General features: G+C 40.4%; 2 protein-coding genes across 2 annotated transcripts in view; both read left to right on the plus strand.

Annotated features, from left to right (window-relative positions):
• dnah12 (dynein, axonemal, heavy chain 12) overlaps positions 1–9,795 on the plus strand; it is a 37,397-nt gene extending 27,602 nt beyond the window's left edge. Inside the window, exons 47-74 of the mRNA XM_079558495.1 lie at positions 129–262; positions 360–522; positions 594–674; positions 744–920; positions 1,021–1,152; positions 1,224–1,313; positions 1,394–1,534; positions 1,607–1,848; positions 2,017–2,164; positions 2,251–2,396; positions 2,481–2,695; positions 2,773–2,965; positions 3,055–3,247; positions 3,321–3,493; positions 3,594–3,734; positions 4,067–4,225; positions 4,316–4,611; positions 4,727–4,980; positions 5,060–5,200; positions 5,368–5,505; positions 7,789–8,022; positions 8,092–8,280; positions 8,357–8,460; positions 8,534–8,738; positions 8,836–8,973; positions 9,066–9,157; positions 9,227–9,294; positions 9,509–9,795. Of these exons, the coding sequence (XP_079414621.1) occupies positions 129–262; positions 360–522; positions 594–674; positions 744–920; positions 1,021–1,152; positions 1,224–1,313; positions 1,394–1,534; positions 1,607–1,848; positions 2,017–2,164; positions 2,251–2,396; positions 2,481–2,695; positions 2,773–2,965; positions 3,055–3,247; positions 3,321–3,493; positions 3,594–3,734; positions 4,067–4,225; positions 4,316–4,611; positions 4,727–4,980; positions 5,060–5,200; positions 5,368–5,505; positions 7,789–8,022; positions 8,092–8,280; positions 8,357–8,460; positions 8,534–8,738; positions 8,836–8,973; positions 9,066–9,157; positions 9,227–9,294; positions 9,509–9,702 (4,581 nt within the window). The 3' untranslated portion in view covers positions 9,703–9,795. The remainder of the gene's footprint in view (positions 1–128; positions 263–359; positions 523–593; positions 675–743; positions 921–1,020; positions 1,153–1,223; positions 1,314–1,393; positions 1,535–1,606; positions 1,849–2,016; positions 2,165–2,250; positions 2,397–2,480; positions 2,696–2,772; positions 2,966–3,054; positions 3,248–3,320; positions 3,494–3,593; positions 3,735–4,066; positions 4,226–4,315; positions 4,612–4,726; positions 4,981–5,059; positions 5,201–5,367; positions 5,506–7,788; positions 8,023–8,091; positions 8,281–8,356; positions 8,461–8,533; positions 8,739–8,835; positions 8,974–9,065; positions 9,158–9,226; positions 9,295–9,508) is intronic.
• Positions 9,796–10,004: 209 nt separating this feature from the next.
• Positions 10,005–14,234, plus strand: asb14b (ankyrin repeat and SOCS box containing 14b). The gene is made up of 10 exons (XM_079558264.1): positions 10,005–10,252; positions 10,599–10,756; positions 10,950–11,005; positions 11,088–11,219; positions 11,474–11,632; positions 12,090–12,335; positions 12,472–12,640; positions 13,157–13,691; positions 13,822–13,975; positions 14,052–14,234. Exons 2-10 carry the CDS (start codon positions 10,632–10,634, stop codon positions 14,225–14,227), a joined length of 1,752 nt encoding a protein of 583 aa, XP_079414390.1. The 5' UTR covers positions 10,005–10,252; positions 10,599–10,631; the 3' UTR covers positions 14,228–14,234.
• Positions 14,235–14,417: the final 183 nt, after the last annotated feature.

Genomic DNA, 14,417 nt, shown 5'->3' on the forward strand with positions numbered 1-14,417 from the left:
TATTGTATTCTTAGAATTCTAATCCCTCGATATCAGTCTTTGCATATTCTTAAATACAAGACCATGATGGAAATGTATTTGTCATGAAGTCAATAATAAAAGTTATTGTTCTGCACTTTGTATATTAGCCTTGGCCAGAAGAGGCTCTTGAGAGAGTGGCCATCTCATTCTTGAAGACACTAGAAATGACTGAAACAGAGCGACAGGACGTTATACCAATATGTAAAACTTTCCACACTTCAGTTAAACAGCTCTCAGACAGGTACAATATGACTGAGTATATCAGTATTATTATTATCATTATTATTATTATTATTATCGATCATTATTTAATCTTCTCATGAAATAAAATGTTTCAGATTTCTATCAGAACTTGGCCGCTTTAATTATGTGACACCTACTTCCTATCTGGAGCTGATGGCAGCTTTTCGGCTGCTCCTCACTGAAAAAAGAGACATTGTTATGAAAGCAAAGCAACGTTACACTAATGGTTTGGATAAACTGGCTTTTGCTGAATCTCAGGTACTTTATAATTGCCAACCAGTATTGCATGTTCTCTGCAGCAATGCTTTCTTAACACAGTTTACTTTCAGGTGGGAGAGATGAAGAAGGAATTGGTAGACCTACAGCCCAAACTGGAACAGGCAAAAATTGACAATACCAAAATGATGAAGGTAATAAGTTTTAACTGTTGAGCAAAAATGATAGCAACAAAACAATGACTTGATGGTAATGTAATTCAGGTTATTGAAGTGGAGTCAGTGGAAGTAGAAGCCAAGAGTAAAACTGTGCGCGTTGATGAGGAAGCAGCAACTGTTAAAGCTAATGAGGCTCAGGCTTTAAAGAACGAGTGTGAGAGTGATTTGGCTGAAGCTATCCCTGCTCTAGAGGCAGCTCTTTCAGCCTTAAACACTTTGAAGGTCAGTGTTCTCTTACTAAATATCTATCAGATGTCACATGTAGCCATAGGAACAATTGTGTCTGGATGTTTCAGCAAGTTAAGCGGCTTCTATTTTTCAGCCTTCAGATGTCACTATTGTGAAATCAATGAAAAATCCGCCGTCAGGAGTGAAGCTTGTGATGGCAGCTGTGTGTGTAATGAAGGATATTAAACCAGATAAAATTGCTGACCCAGCTGGAACTGGAAAAAAGGTCAGACTGAAATACTCCTTACATTTTATGTAAAATTATGTTTATATTCATACATGTGCACTATTTTATAGATTTTTGATTACTGGGGTCCAAGTAAGAAGCAGCTGGGTGAAATTAACTTTTTACGAGATCTTAAAGAATATGACAAGGACAATATACCTGTATGTGCTGAATTATTATAATTATTACATTTTATTTCAATGTTTATGCACACATATATTACATTTTTCTTCCTTTCTAGGTAGCTGTTATGCAAAAGATTCGCAGTGAGTACATGACTAATCCTGAATTTGAACCCAGTATTGTGGCTAAAGCATCTTCAGCAGCTGAGGGCCTATGCAAATGGATCAAGGCAATGGAGGTGTATGACAGAGTGGCTAAGGTACAAAGCTGTGCTTTTGACATCTTGTCTTTACCTATGATCCGGTCTAAGTAGAATGTTGTGTGCCTTTAGGTTGTAGCTCCTAAAAAGGCAAATCTGGCAGTTGCCCAGGAGTCTCTTGCTGCCACTATGGCCCTGCTGGATCAGAAGAGAGCTGAACTGAAAGAGGTGGAGGATCGCTTGGCTGCGCTTCAAAAAACTTTTGAAGAAAAGACTGAAGAAAAGGCACAGTTAGAGTTCCAGGTGGATTCGTGTGCAAGGAAACTGGAGAGAGCAGAAAAACTTATTGGAGGCCTTGGAGGAGAGAAGACAAGGTGAGGAACAGGCAACATGTTCATGCTATGGTTAGAGATACATTTCTTATAATCTTGCACACATTCTTGAAATACATGTCATAGAGTAAAGTAAAGATAAAGTCATTGAGTCAGGATGACTCAAAACAGCTGACTTACCTACTAATCTGTTGAGCTATAATGTTTCAGGTGGAGTAAAGCGGCGGAAGATCTGCAGAACACTTACGACAACCTAACTGGGGATGTCCTCATTTCTGCGGGTGTTATTGCCTATTTAGGAGCTTTTACAGCTGGCTTCAGACAGCACTGTACAAAAGAATGGACTAATCTCTGCAAAGTATGTAAATATTTTACATAATAATTGAAAGAGACTTACATTTAATAAATTATGCACTTGAAAATTTGTTTAACTTATTTTTACAGTCAAGAAACATTCCTTCATCTGAAGAATTCTCTCTCAGCAAAACACTGGGAGATCCAATTAAGATTAGAGCTTGGAATATCGCAGGTCTTCCCAATGACAGTTTTTCAATTGATAACGGCGTTATTGTCAGTAATTCCAGAAGATGGTGAGTATAGTATGTAATAAAGCAAAGTAGAATAATGTTAGTTGAATATATGTAACCATTTACCCATGTACCCATTTGCTCTAGGCCTTTATTGATTGATCCTCAAGGTCAAGCCAACAAGTGGGTCAAGAATTCTGAAAAGGACAACAACTTGAGTGTCATAAAACTGACGGATGGGGATTATATGAGAACTTTAGAAAATTGTATCCAGTTCGGCACGCCACTCCTCCTTGAAAATGTGGGCGAGGAACTGGACCCTTCTTTGGAACCACTGCTCCTTAAGCAAACATTCAAACAAGGTGATGCAGATGTATCTACAATAGTTTTTTTTCCCTGTTGTGTAAAATTAATTATGTTTCATCTTGTCTTACTCTAGGTGGCGTGGACTGCATCAGACTTGGGGAGAGTGTGATCGAGTTCTCTTCAGATTTCCGTTTCTACATCACTACTAAACTACGAAACCCACACTACCTGCCTGAACTATCCACCAAAGTGTCTTTGCTCAATTTCATGATAACCATTGAAGGCTTGGAGGACCAGCTTTTGGGGATTGTGGTTGCCAAAGAAAGGTAGTCATTTAAATGAAACTGCCTTGATGTATTTCTAAAATGCCTCCGAGAGTTTGCGGAGTAATGTTAGTGCTTCATCTGCTTGACAGGCCAGAGCTGGAGGAGGAGAGGAATGCTTTAATCCTACAGTCAGCAGCCAATAAGAGGCAGCTCAAAGAAATTGAAGACAAAATATTGGAAACATTACAGTCCTCAGAGGGGAATATCCTGGATGACGAGTCTGCAATTCAGATTTTAGATTCTGCAAAGATTGTGTCCAATGAAATCAACAAGAAACAAGAGGTTGGCAAACAGAAAACTGTCAATGGCATTAAGGTTCACTGCAATTCATTCACGCACAAACCTTATCTCTCAGATTGCAGAGAAAACAGAAGTTAAGATTGCAGAATCACGAGAAGGTTACAGGTCAATCGCAAAGCATTCCTCCACCTTGTTCTTCAGTATTGCTGACCTGACCAATATTGATCCCATGTATCAGTATTCTCTTAGCTGGTTTGTCAACCTTTATATTAACTCCATCCAAGACAGGTAAGCATATAAGATATAGCCAATAAACCTTTTGTCTGTTTATCATGTCTTACTTGTGTACTGAGCTATTTTTACCTAATCAATAATCTTATTTAATCAGCAATAAGTCAAAGATCCTGGAGAGACGTCTTCGGTACCTCATTGATCACTTCACCTACAATTTGTACTCCAATGTCTGCCGCTCATTGTTTGAGAAGGACAAACTCCTTTTTTCATTGCTCCTCTGCTGCAACCTTCTACTGTAAGAATACTATTACTAAGATACAAAGGGGGTCATGTGCCAAGCGTTTGAAAACAAGTACTAAAGTGGAGTGGCAGTACAGTTGTTTGTACATTATTCACTCATGGGGCATTCTCTAATTTATATATCAGATTTGTGGCCCTGTTACTGTAATACACTTTAGGTCAAATTTTAAATCAGGTTGAACACGGTCACAAAATAGATTTTATATTTCACTTTACACTTGTTATTTAGCACCTGTCTTTATAAATGACCCCCAAAGTATATAGCACTAACAACAGAAAAATATACATTTTTTATTCGATTTGAAACTTCTCTTCTTTTCCTTTAAGGGCAAAGAATGAGATTGAATACACAGAGTTCATGTTTCTGCTGACTGGAGGAGTAGGCCTACAAAACACCATTCCCAATCCTGACCCCACTTGGCTTCAGGACAAGAACTGGGATGAGATCTGCAGAGCCAATGAACTCCCGGGCTTACAGGGCATCAAGTAACTTAAGACTTTTTTTTTTGTACTTTTTGAACTTTCAGCACTTTCCAGTTCCTTTAAGTTGAAGAATAACATTGCTATCTTACACAGAAATGCTTTCATCGACAACTCTGGGGAATTCAGGCCCATATATGATAGCAAAGATCCAGCGAACACTGCACTGCCCGCACCTTGGTGTGACAAACTCAATGAGCTTCAGAAATTGATCATAATTCGCTGTCTACGACCCGATAAAATGTTGCCGGCTATATCCAAATATGTGACCGATAAACTTGGGAAGAAATTCGTCCAACCACCACCGTTTGACCTGAGCAAAAGTTACCAAGACTCTAATGCCACAATTCCACTTGTGTTTGTCCTATGTCCTGGAGCTGATCCAATGGCCAGTAAGTGTTCTGATGTGCTACAATTTTCACTTTTCCTATTATTTGATTCCTGTTGATTCTATGTTTTGCAATTTGATTTTCTTCTCATCACAACAAATAATTATTCCTTTCAAAGGTTTGCTCAAATTTGCCACTGACAAGAACATGGCGGCTACTAAGTTCAAGTCGATTTCTTTGGGGCAAGGTCAAGGCCCCATCGCTGCAAAAATGATCACCACGGCAATGCAAGAGGGGTCATGGGTGTGCCTGCAAAACTGTCACTTGGCCGTTTCCTGGATGTCAACCCTGGAGAAAACCTGCGAAGACTTAAGCCCAGAAACATGCCATCCAGACTTCCGACTTTGGCTTACAAGCTACCCATCAGCAAAGGTACAAGACCAGACCATCTTTTTTTTTTTTTTGAGAATGTGCTCACTCGATATTTGTAAATTGCTCGAACTCGTTACAGTTTCCCGTGACAATCCTACAAAATGGTGTTAAAATGACAAATGAGCCCCCCACTGGACTTCGACAAAATCTGCTCCAGTCATATTTGTCTGATCCCTTATCTGATCCAAACTTCTTCAACAACTGCCCCAATAAGGAGCTGGTGAGCCTTTTGTATCACACTTTTATAACATGGTATTACAAGACACCTAACAAGTCCAAATGAGTGTCATATCTGTATTGTTATGACTTGGATTTTGCACTTAGAACATTGAGGGTTCTGTTTAGTGTGAGTGCATACCCTGAAAGCTTAATTTTTCTATCATTCAGGTCTGGGAAAAGCTTTTGTATGGGCTGTGCTTCTTCCATGCTCTTGTCCAGGAGAGAAAGAAATTTGGTCCACTGGGTTGGAACATTCCCTATGGTTTTAATGAGTCTGACCTGCGCATAAGCATCAGGCAATTACAGGTATTGTTAACACTGTCTTTTCAATATGTACAGTGGGTTGCATATATATTAATAAATGTATACATGATGATTTTTATATATATATATATATATATATATATATATATATATATGGCTGAGGGGGTTCAGACCTATGCAGAACAGCAGTGGTGACAGGGCGTCTCCTTGGAAGGAGACTTGTGCAAGTGGCTTGCCATTGGCTTTCCTCTACATGGATGACATCAAGCTGTACGCTAAGAATGAGTGAGACATCGACTCACTGATCCATACCATCTGGATATACAGTGCAGACATTGGGATGTCATTCGGACTAGAGAAGTGTGGTCGGATGGTGACTAAGAGAGGGAAGGTAGTCCACACAGAAGGGGTCTCACTCCCAGAAGGAACAATAGCAGACATTGAGGACAGTTACAAGTACCTCGGAATCCCACAAGCAAATGGCAACCTCGAAGAGGTGACAAGGAAAGCGGCTACGGCCAAATACCTCCAACGAGTAAGGCAGGTCCTACGAAGCCAGCTCAATGGCAAGAACAAGTCCCAGGCAATAAACAGCTAGGCCCTGCCAGTAATCAGATACCCTGCAGGAACAATACGCTGGCCAAAGGATGAGATAAAACCACAGATGTTAAGACGCGAAAGCTTCTAACCATGCACGGAGGGTTCCACTCCAAATCCAGCACTCTGAGACTGTACGCTAGCCGTAAGGAAGGAGGCCGAGGACTTGTGAGCGTGAGAGCCACCATCCAGGATGAAACATCCAAGATCCATAAGTACATCAAGGACAAGGCTCCAACAGATGACGTGCTCAGATGAATGTCTCAGACAATGGGGAACAGAAGATGAGGTGCTGGAGGTCCCGTCATGGGAGGACAAGCCCCTACACGGCATGTACCACCGAAACATAACTGAAGTGGCGGGTATACAGAAATCCTACCAATGGCTAGACAGAGCCGGACTAAAGGACAGCACAGAGGCTCATCATGGCTGCACAGGAGCAGGCCTTGAGCACCAGAGCAATAGAGGCCCAGATCTACCACACCAGACAAGGCCCCAGGTGTAGACTGTGCAAAGAGGCCAATGAGACAATCCAGCACATAACTGCAGGGTGTAAGATGCTGCAGGGAAAGCTTACATGGAACGCCAAAACCAAGTGGCTGGTATAGTGTCCAGGAACATCTGTGCAGAGCATGGGCTGGAAACCCCAAGGTCAAAGTGGGAAACACCTCCAAAGGTGGTAGAGATGACCGAGCCAAGATCCTGTGGGACTTCCAGATACAGACAGACAGAATGGTAATGGCGAACCAACCGGACATTGTGGTGGTGGACAAAGAGCAGAGGAAAGCCGTTGTGGTCGACATAGCAATACCAAGCGACTTCAACATCAGGAAAAAGGAACATGAGAAACTAGAGAAATACCAGAGGCTCAGAGAAGAGCTGGAGAAAACCTGGAGGGTGAAGGCATCAGTGGTGCCCGTGGTCGTTGGGGCACTCGGGGCAGTGACCCCCAAACTGGAGGAGTGGCTCCAGCAGATCCCAGGAAATACATCAGACATCTCGGTCCAGAAAAGTGCAGTTCTAGGAACAGCAAAGATACTGCGCAGAACCCTCAAGCTCCCAGGCCTCTGGTAGAGGACCCGAGCTTGGAGGAAAAAGAGACCGCCCGCGGAGGGTGAGGAAGAGTTTCTTTATTTTTTATTTTTTATATATATAAAAACTGAAAAGTGGGATGTGCATAAGTACCAGCCCTCCCTTTCAGCTTTATACTTCTCAATGACTTGATCCCGGACCTGTCTGGTGTGTTCTTGGACTTCATGATGCTGTCTGCTCCCCAATAGTCTCTTAACAGACCTCTGAGGCCATCACAGAGCAGCTGTATTTGAAGTGACATGAGATTACACACAGGTAGATTCTTTTTAGTCATTAGGTCAACATGTGATCATTCAAAATCATCATTCAACTTCTGAAGGCAATTGGTTGCACTAAAAGGAAAGGAAAGTACATCCCACTTTTTAGTTTTTATTTAAAAAAAAAAAAAAAAAAATCATGTATCAATTTCATTTCACTTCACGGTTGTGAGTCATGTGTGTCTTTCACATACAAATACATTTGTGGTCCATTAAATAAATTGGTGGTCCATTAAATAAATTTGTGGTCCATTAAATAAAATAATGGTCCATCACGTGGCAAAATGTCCAAAAGTTAAAGGGGGGCCGATACTTCTGCAACCCAACACAAAATATTTAAAACAAGCTAAAAAATATCACTTTTTTCTTTTTTCTGTAGCTGTTTGTGAATGGATACAATGAGGTGCCTTTTGAAGCAATAAGCTACTTGACCGGAGAGTGCAACTACGGCGGGCGAGTAACTGACGACTGGGATAGGCGGCTGCTGTTGACCATTCTGGCTGATTTTTACAATAACAACGTGATTGAGAAACCCCACCACTCTTTCTCACCCAGCGGCAATTATTGCACCCCGCCAAAATCCATATATGGAGAATACATTGAATTCATCAAGGTAATATAATGTGAGGAAAGACATATAGTGGTATGTGGCGTGATTTGTACAATGATTTATGTTCTGCAGGCATTACCGTTCATACAACACCCAGAGGTTTTTGGGATGCATGAAAATGTGGACATTTCAAAGGATCTTCAGCAAACAAAACTGTTGTTCGATTCTCTACTACTTACTCAAGGAGGAGGCGGGAAAGGAGGAAGCAGCTCTGGAAGTGATAACACACTTTATGACATAGCTAATAATATTCTTACAAAGGTATTTGTTTCATAAATGATACATAACCCTGTTATCACTAATTGCTCAAAGCTCATCATGTGGTTTAATCATCTAGCTGCCCAATAATTTTGACATAGAGACCGCTCTTTTGAAATTCCCAGTCCGCTATGAGGAGAGCATGAACACTGTGTTGGTCCAAGAGATGGAACGTTACAATACGTAAGCCCAAAAACACCTTCACAAAAGCTTTTCACCTTTTCTTGACCTTATGCCATTACTCTGTTCCTGTCAGACTGTGCACTACGATCCGTGTTAGCTTACAAAACTTGCTCAAGGCCATCAAGGGGTTGGTAGTGATGGATGCTGAGCTGGAGGCAGTGGCTGGTAGTTTAATAGTGGGGAAGGTGCCAGAGAGGTGGGCCAAGCGCTCCTATCCCAGCCTCAAACCCTTGGGCAGCTACATAAACGACTTTCTTGCAAGGCTCAAGTTTTTGCAAGTAAGACTTTTTTTGTTTTCTTTTTGTTAGAAATACATTTTGCTATTTGGAATTTAAACTGCACTAAATTGTGTGATTTTGTACCTTCTATTCATAGACATGGCATGACTCAAATAAGCCTGATGTTTTCTGGCTGTCTGGATTCTTCTTCACTCAAGCGTTCCTCACTGGTGCTATGCAGAACTATGCAAGAAAATACCAAATTCCCATCGACCTACTTGGGTTTGAGTTTGAGGTGAAATTACTTTTCTCTTTAAAAACATTTGTAAATGTTTTTCAACCTTCTAAAAAATGTATAAGGAGCTCTGTTTCTTACTTTGGCTCAAGGTTCTTCCAATTCATGAGTCTGACACATCGCCTGAAGATGGTGTGTACATTTATGGGCTGTTTTTGGACGGGGCTCGATGGGACAGCGATAGGTATGAGACATAATAATTACAAAAGTAAAACAAAACAAAATGACTCACTAAAATGTCTGCTTTTAACAGTGGCGTTCTGGCTGAACAACACCCAAAGGTCCTTTTTGATTCAATGCCTATTATCTGGATCAAGCCAAGTAAGACTATTTTTTATACAACATGGGTAACTGTTTTATGCATTGTATTACAAAAAGCTTCAAAGGCCATTTAGTTTAGAAGTTAAGTCGGATCAGTAGAATAACCCCCACTAAATTGACACCAGTTTATTGTGCCACCGTTCTGAGAAACACCACTTTGGCCGTTGGCTCAAAAAGTTTGCTCTTTTCAAGTCTGTTTCTTCTTACAATACAGCTCAAAAGAAGAACATCATTCAGACTCCAAAGCTGTACATCAGCCCGCTCTATAAAACCAGTGAGAGAAAAGGAACTCTGTCAACCACTGGCCACTCCACTAACTTTGTCATCACGATGATGCTGCCAACCAGCAAGAGGCCCCAACACTGGATCAAACGCGGAGTAGCCATGCTCTGCCAGCTTGACGACTAACACTCAGACATGAGTGATGTATTCTTGACTATGCAAAATTACAATCCAATTTTGACTGTGCATAATAGTAAACTCCTTTTAACCATTTATTGAAGTCTGTAATTATTATAACTGTATGTAAGAGCAGATGCTGCATATGGACACTTGGGGGTGTAGTAACCTTTTTAACCAGATTTTTTAGATCTACATATTGACTTAGGCTTGTATTTCACAGGATAATTTTAACTACAAAATGTCTAGACTAGAAATGCCTAAATGTGTTAATAAATTACCCAAATCAAAATAAAGATATATTTCTAAATTATTGCTTTCATAAACCAATTTCACTGCTCCATAACATTTCTGAAATGATCGTACTGCAAAGCAATAGCTTGACTCCATGTGGTGGGTCCATAGGCAGAATAAATAGTGGGTCAGACCTAAGTGTTGGCTATGGTGGCCCCGTGATCTCATATTTTTAGCAGGCCTAATATAGCAACAGTATGTGGGTAACGGAGCCTGCTGCCTTTACTGTTGAACACCAGCCACGGAGTGCAGCCATTGAATGAAGGTAAACATGTTTTCTTGCTATGTTCATTAATACTTTTGTGTTTTATTTTGCTTGTGTTTAGTAGCTTGGACTTGAATGAAAATTATATCACATCTCTTTTTCTGTTAGAATCACAGAAAACAAAACAATAATTGAGCAATATTTTTGAAACTGTTCACTTTGGCCCAGTTTTGGTCTGTATCTATTTTTAAAGACAAGTTAACTGAGATTAATTAGATGAGAGAATCTTAACCTAAATCGCACTATGCCGGGGCATCAATGCTGCTTTTGTTGTTAGTATTCAAGAGATGTGCCCATTCTGTGCCTCCAGGCTTTATGGTCTTGTTTACCTTTTCTCTTTCTCCAGCTCCTTGTGCTTGGGAGCTGGACATAAACACAGATGAACACTGAAACAGAGGAGGACTTTTACCTATCAGACGATGACTTGGACGATGATGAGGCAACCCAATACATAATAGAACAGAGCCTGATTCAATACCGGAAACTCAAAGGTCTCAGTCCAAGGTGAAGAACAAAAATTCTAAATGATGTCTTTTTGTTTCAATCATGACGCATGCGAAACACTGATTTTTGTAGAATTAACAATACTCAATGAGAGTATTGTTAATGCTTGTTAAGATAAAAATAATTTTGCATTGAAACGGCTTTTAACATTTGATTTAATCAATGTAGCTCCTTCATTTTCACCTGTCATCAGCAGTGATCTGAAACAAAGTGACGATCCACATGAGATTTATAAAGCAATCAAGAAGGGTAAGCTGAGCGCAAACGCAGAGTAAACTTATTAATTATCCAATAATACAAAGATTAGTACTTAATACATTGTGACCTTTAGGTGATGAAGATGCATTGAACAGTTTGACAATACAATCAGAGTCGCTGTGCAAAGTGGATGAGCGAGGATGGATTCCACTGCATGAAGCAGCAGTTCAGGGCAACAAGCACATCCTTGAGGTCATCTTTTCAGGTCATTGCCTCCATTGTATTATCCTTTTTAAATCTATCTTGACATATGCAGTATTGGAAGTTTTGCTGACATGTAACCAATTAAGGTTTTCAATCTGGCTTAGATTTACACTGGCATTTATTTCTATCAGAGGTTTAAATAGAAATAAGATCAATGTCAAGATTTAGTTGTTATTCTTAGACTTGTTGGGGCTGTTGTCATATGATAAGTTTCTCATTTGCATTTTTTTTTCTTAATATGTGTGTGCATGTTAGCTTCGCCCCCTGGTGCTGCACAATGTCGGACCCTAAAGGGTGAGACTGCACTGTTTTTGGCCATTGTCCATGGACTTAGAGCGAATGCCACATTCCTCCTACAGAACGGCAGCAGCCCAGACACCCAGAATGATGAGCAGGATTCTCCACTGGTGGCTGGTAAGATGCATATTATTTATTTATTTAGTTATTAGTTTATTTGACAGGGACAGTACACAATAATGAACATTTTTGTAAATGTGTCAGCATTAGCTGCAAAGCTAGTTTTAAACTGTTGTCCCTGGGTTGATAATAATAATGTGATTCATACATTAATAACATCTGAATGTTCGTTCTGTGACTTGTACAGTAGAATGGCGATTTAGGTGCAAGTGCAGGTCATACAATTCAAACAGAACACATTATGATATTGTATGTAGGGTTGCAAAAAATGGCCACAAGTGTATGGGTGCACCACAAAGTATGTCATTGTAACAATATTCTACATTTTTAATGCATTTTCATTAATCTGTTTTCTAATTTAAAGTACTAAGGCCCACCCAAGCAACTTTAACCCTTAAGTAACTGACACTGACTGTTCTAAATCAGCAAACCTTTTTTCTACTTTCTTCAATAGCTATTTTGAATGATCAGTACGACCTGGCCACGCTTCTACTACGATACAATGCCACCGTTGATCAAACTGGGCCACTGAACAGAACAGCTGTTCATGAAGCTGCATTTCTTGGCCTGGAGAACTTTGTCTATCTGCTCCTGGAGTCTGGTGCTAATCCAAACGCATGTGACATCAAACAGAAAACTCCACTTGCTCTGGCTGCTCAAAATGGCCATCTTAATGTGGTGGAACTCCTATTACAGAAAGGTATGGAAAACACTATCCCTTACTATAGTGTAAATTCAATCAAAAACAACAAGCCTTATCACACTGACACTACTTTATCCTCAAATATGTATTTGGATGATTACGTGACTACCCTGTACTCACATTTGTTTTTTAGGTGCAAATGTAAAATGTGAATCCGAGTCGGGCACCATTTTGTTCGAAGCGGCTGCATCCGGAAACCCTGACATCATATCAGTGCTGTTGGACCATGGCGCTGATCCTAACCTACCTCTGTACAGTGGACACCTGCCCATCCATCGCGTGGCTTACCATGGGCACATCCTGTAAGGAAAATACAACAAGTTCAATGTTAGGAACCAGAAATGTCCAAATTCACAGCCAATCATTAGTGCAGGGGCCCTAATGTGGGTGTCAGGATCCACGGTGGGGTCGGGGTGCACAGAGGTGGGGGCCACCACCCAGGATTTCAAGACAAGATTTTAATGACATTGTATTTGATGTATTATTTTGACAGAAAACAGTATATTTTTATGAAATTAGGCCAAATACCTGAAATTATTTTTTGGGGGATTGCGACCCGAAAGGTTTGGCAAGTTTGGTATCCACTATTTAATCTAAACCTGGTTTAGTTCAGGTTTTTGGCCTCATTTAATTTTCATTCTCATTTATAGTTCAAGTCCAGGTAGAAGTTATATTTCATCGCTCCAGACCAATTTAACAAAGAGGGTGCATCATAGTTAAGCAATGGTGCAAATAGAGATCCTTATAATAAAAAAACAACAACAACTGAATGTGCTCAGGCATTGAGGCATTGTGTTACCACCGCATTATTTTGACAGAGCACTTGAGAAGCTGATTCCAGTAACCGACCTGGATGCAGTGAAGGACAGTGGCATGAGTCCTCTCCACTCTGCAGCTGCTGGAAGCCATGCTCCCTGCGTGGACCTGCTGCTCAAAGCTGGATATGATCCAAACTTTATGCTCCACCCACGAGTTCGCCGCAACTATGAAGACGAAAGGAGGTCTTCTCTCTACTTTGCTGTGTCCAACAGTGACCTCCAATGCAGTCGCCTGTTGCTCGAGGCTGGAGCTATGGTAAACCAGGATCCAGTGAACTGCTTACAGGTGGCCCTTAGACAGGGCAACTATGAACTCATCAACATTTTGTTAAAGTTCGGGGCAAATGTCAACTATTACTCAAGGATCAACACGACGCACTTCCCCTCTGCCCTTCAATACGCTTTAAAAGATGAGGTGATGCTGAGGATGATTTTGAACCATGGTTATGAAGTCAAACGCTGCTTTGACTGTCCATATGGTAACAGCTCCCATGATTATGCACCATGGGCTTCTGCTGTTATAAAAGACATGGTGGTAAGTAAAATTGCAAGAGAAAGACTAATGCGTTTGACAAAGCTGTCTTACCAACTTTATACACAGACACCAGTGTCTATTTTGTATATTCAATATTTTTAATGAGCCTATTGTATTTTATTTCTTACAGTTCTGTGAGGTGATAACTGTATCCTGGCTAAGACACCTGTCTGGTCAGGTCGTGCGCATCATGCTCGACTACACTGACAAAGTGTCTTTTTGCACCAAGCTCAAAGACACTTTACAAGACCAGAAGCAGTGGCCAGAAATTTGTGACATCCAAAGTAATATTAAAAAATCCTACTCCTTAAATCTCATTATAGAGTATTTCAGAAATGTATGTTGTTTTATTTCTCTTAGGAAATGTGAGAAGTCTGAAGCACCTGTGCCGGCTACATATACGAGAGCATCTCTGTCATCTTCGCTTGAAGTCTCCATACTTTATCAGTTTCCTTCCTCTTCCTCCGAGGCTGAAAGAATACCTGCGTTACAAAGAGTATGATATTTACAACAGGGGGATAATGGGAGCGCCATAGACTCTATTATTACAGAAATATTAGTATCAGTAATGATAATTGATTCAAATAAGGAATACATTGTGCAACCAAGTGTATTGATAACTGTGTTTGTCATAAAATATTTGTATAGTATATGTTAAAAAATAAATGTGTACAGAAGAGCATATTTATACCGTTATATTTCAACACTCCTCACATTACTTTTTAC

This window comes from Gobius niger, assembly GCF_951799975.1.
Source record: "Gobius niger genome assembly, chromosome: 6".
NCBI classification, from domain to species: domain Eukaryota; kingdom Metazoa; phylum Chordata; class Actinopteri; order Gobiiformes; family Gobiidae; genus Gobius; species Gobius niger.

Bases quoted from the DNA above. Each gene is read 5' to 3' on its own strand.
- asb14b (XM_079558264.1), top strand. From the start codon at position 10,632: ATGAACACTGAAACAGAGGAGGACTTTTACCTATCAGACGATGACTTG. The intron at 10,757-10,949 runs GTGAAGAACAAA...ACCTGTCATCAG, and splicing joins CTCAAAGGTCTCAGTCCAAG to CAGTGATCTGAAACAAAGTG. The intron at 13,692-13,821 runs GTAAGTAAAATT...TATTTCTTACAG, and splicing joins CTGTTATAAAAGACATGGTG to TTCTGTGAGGTGATAACTGT.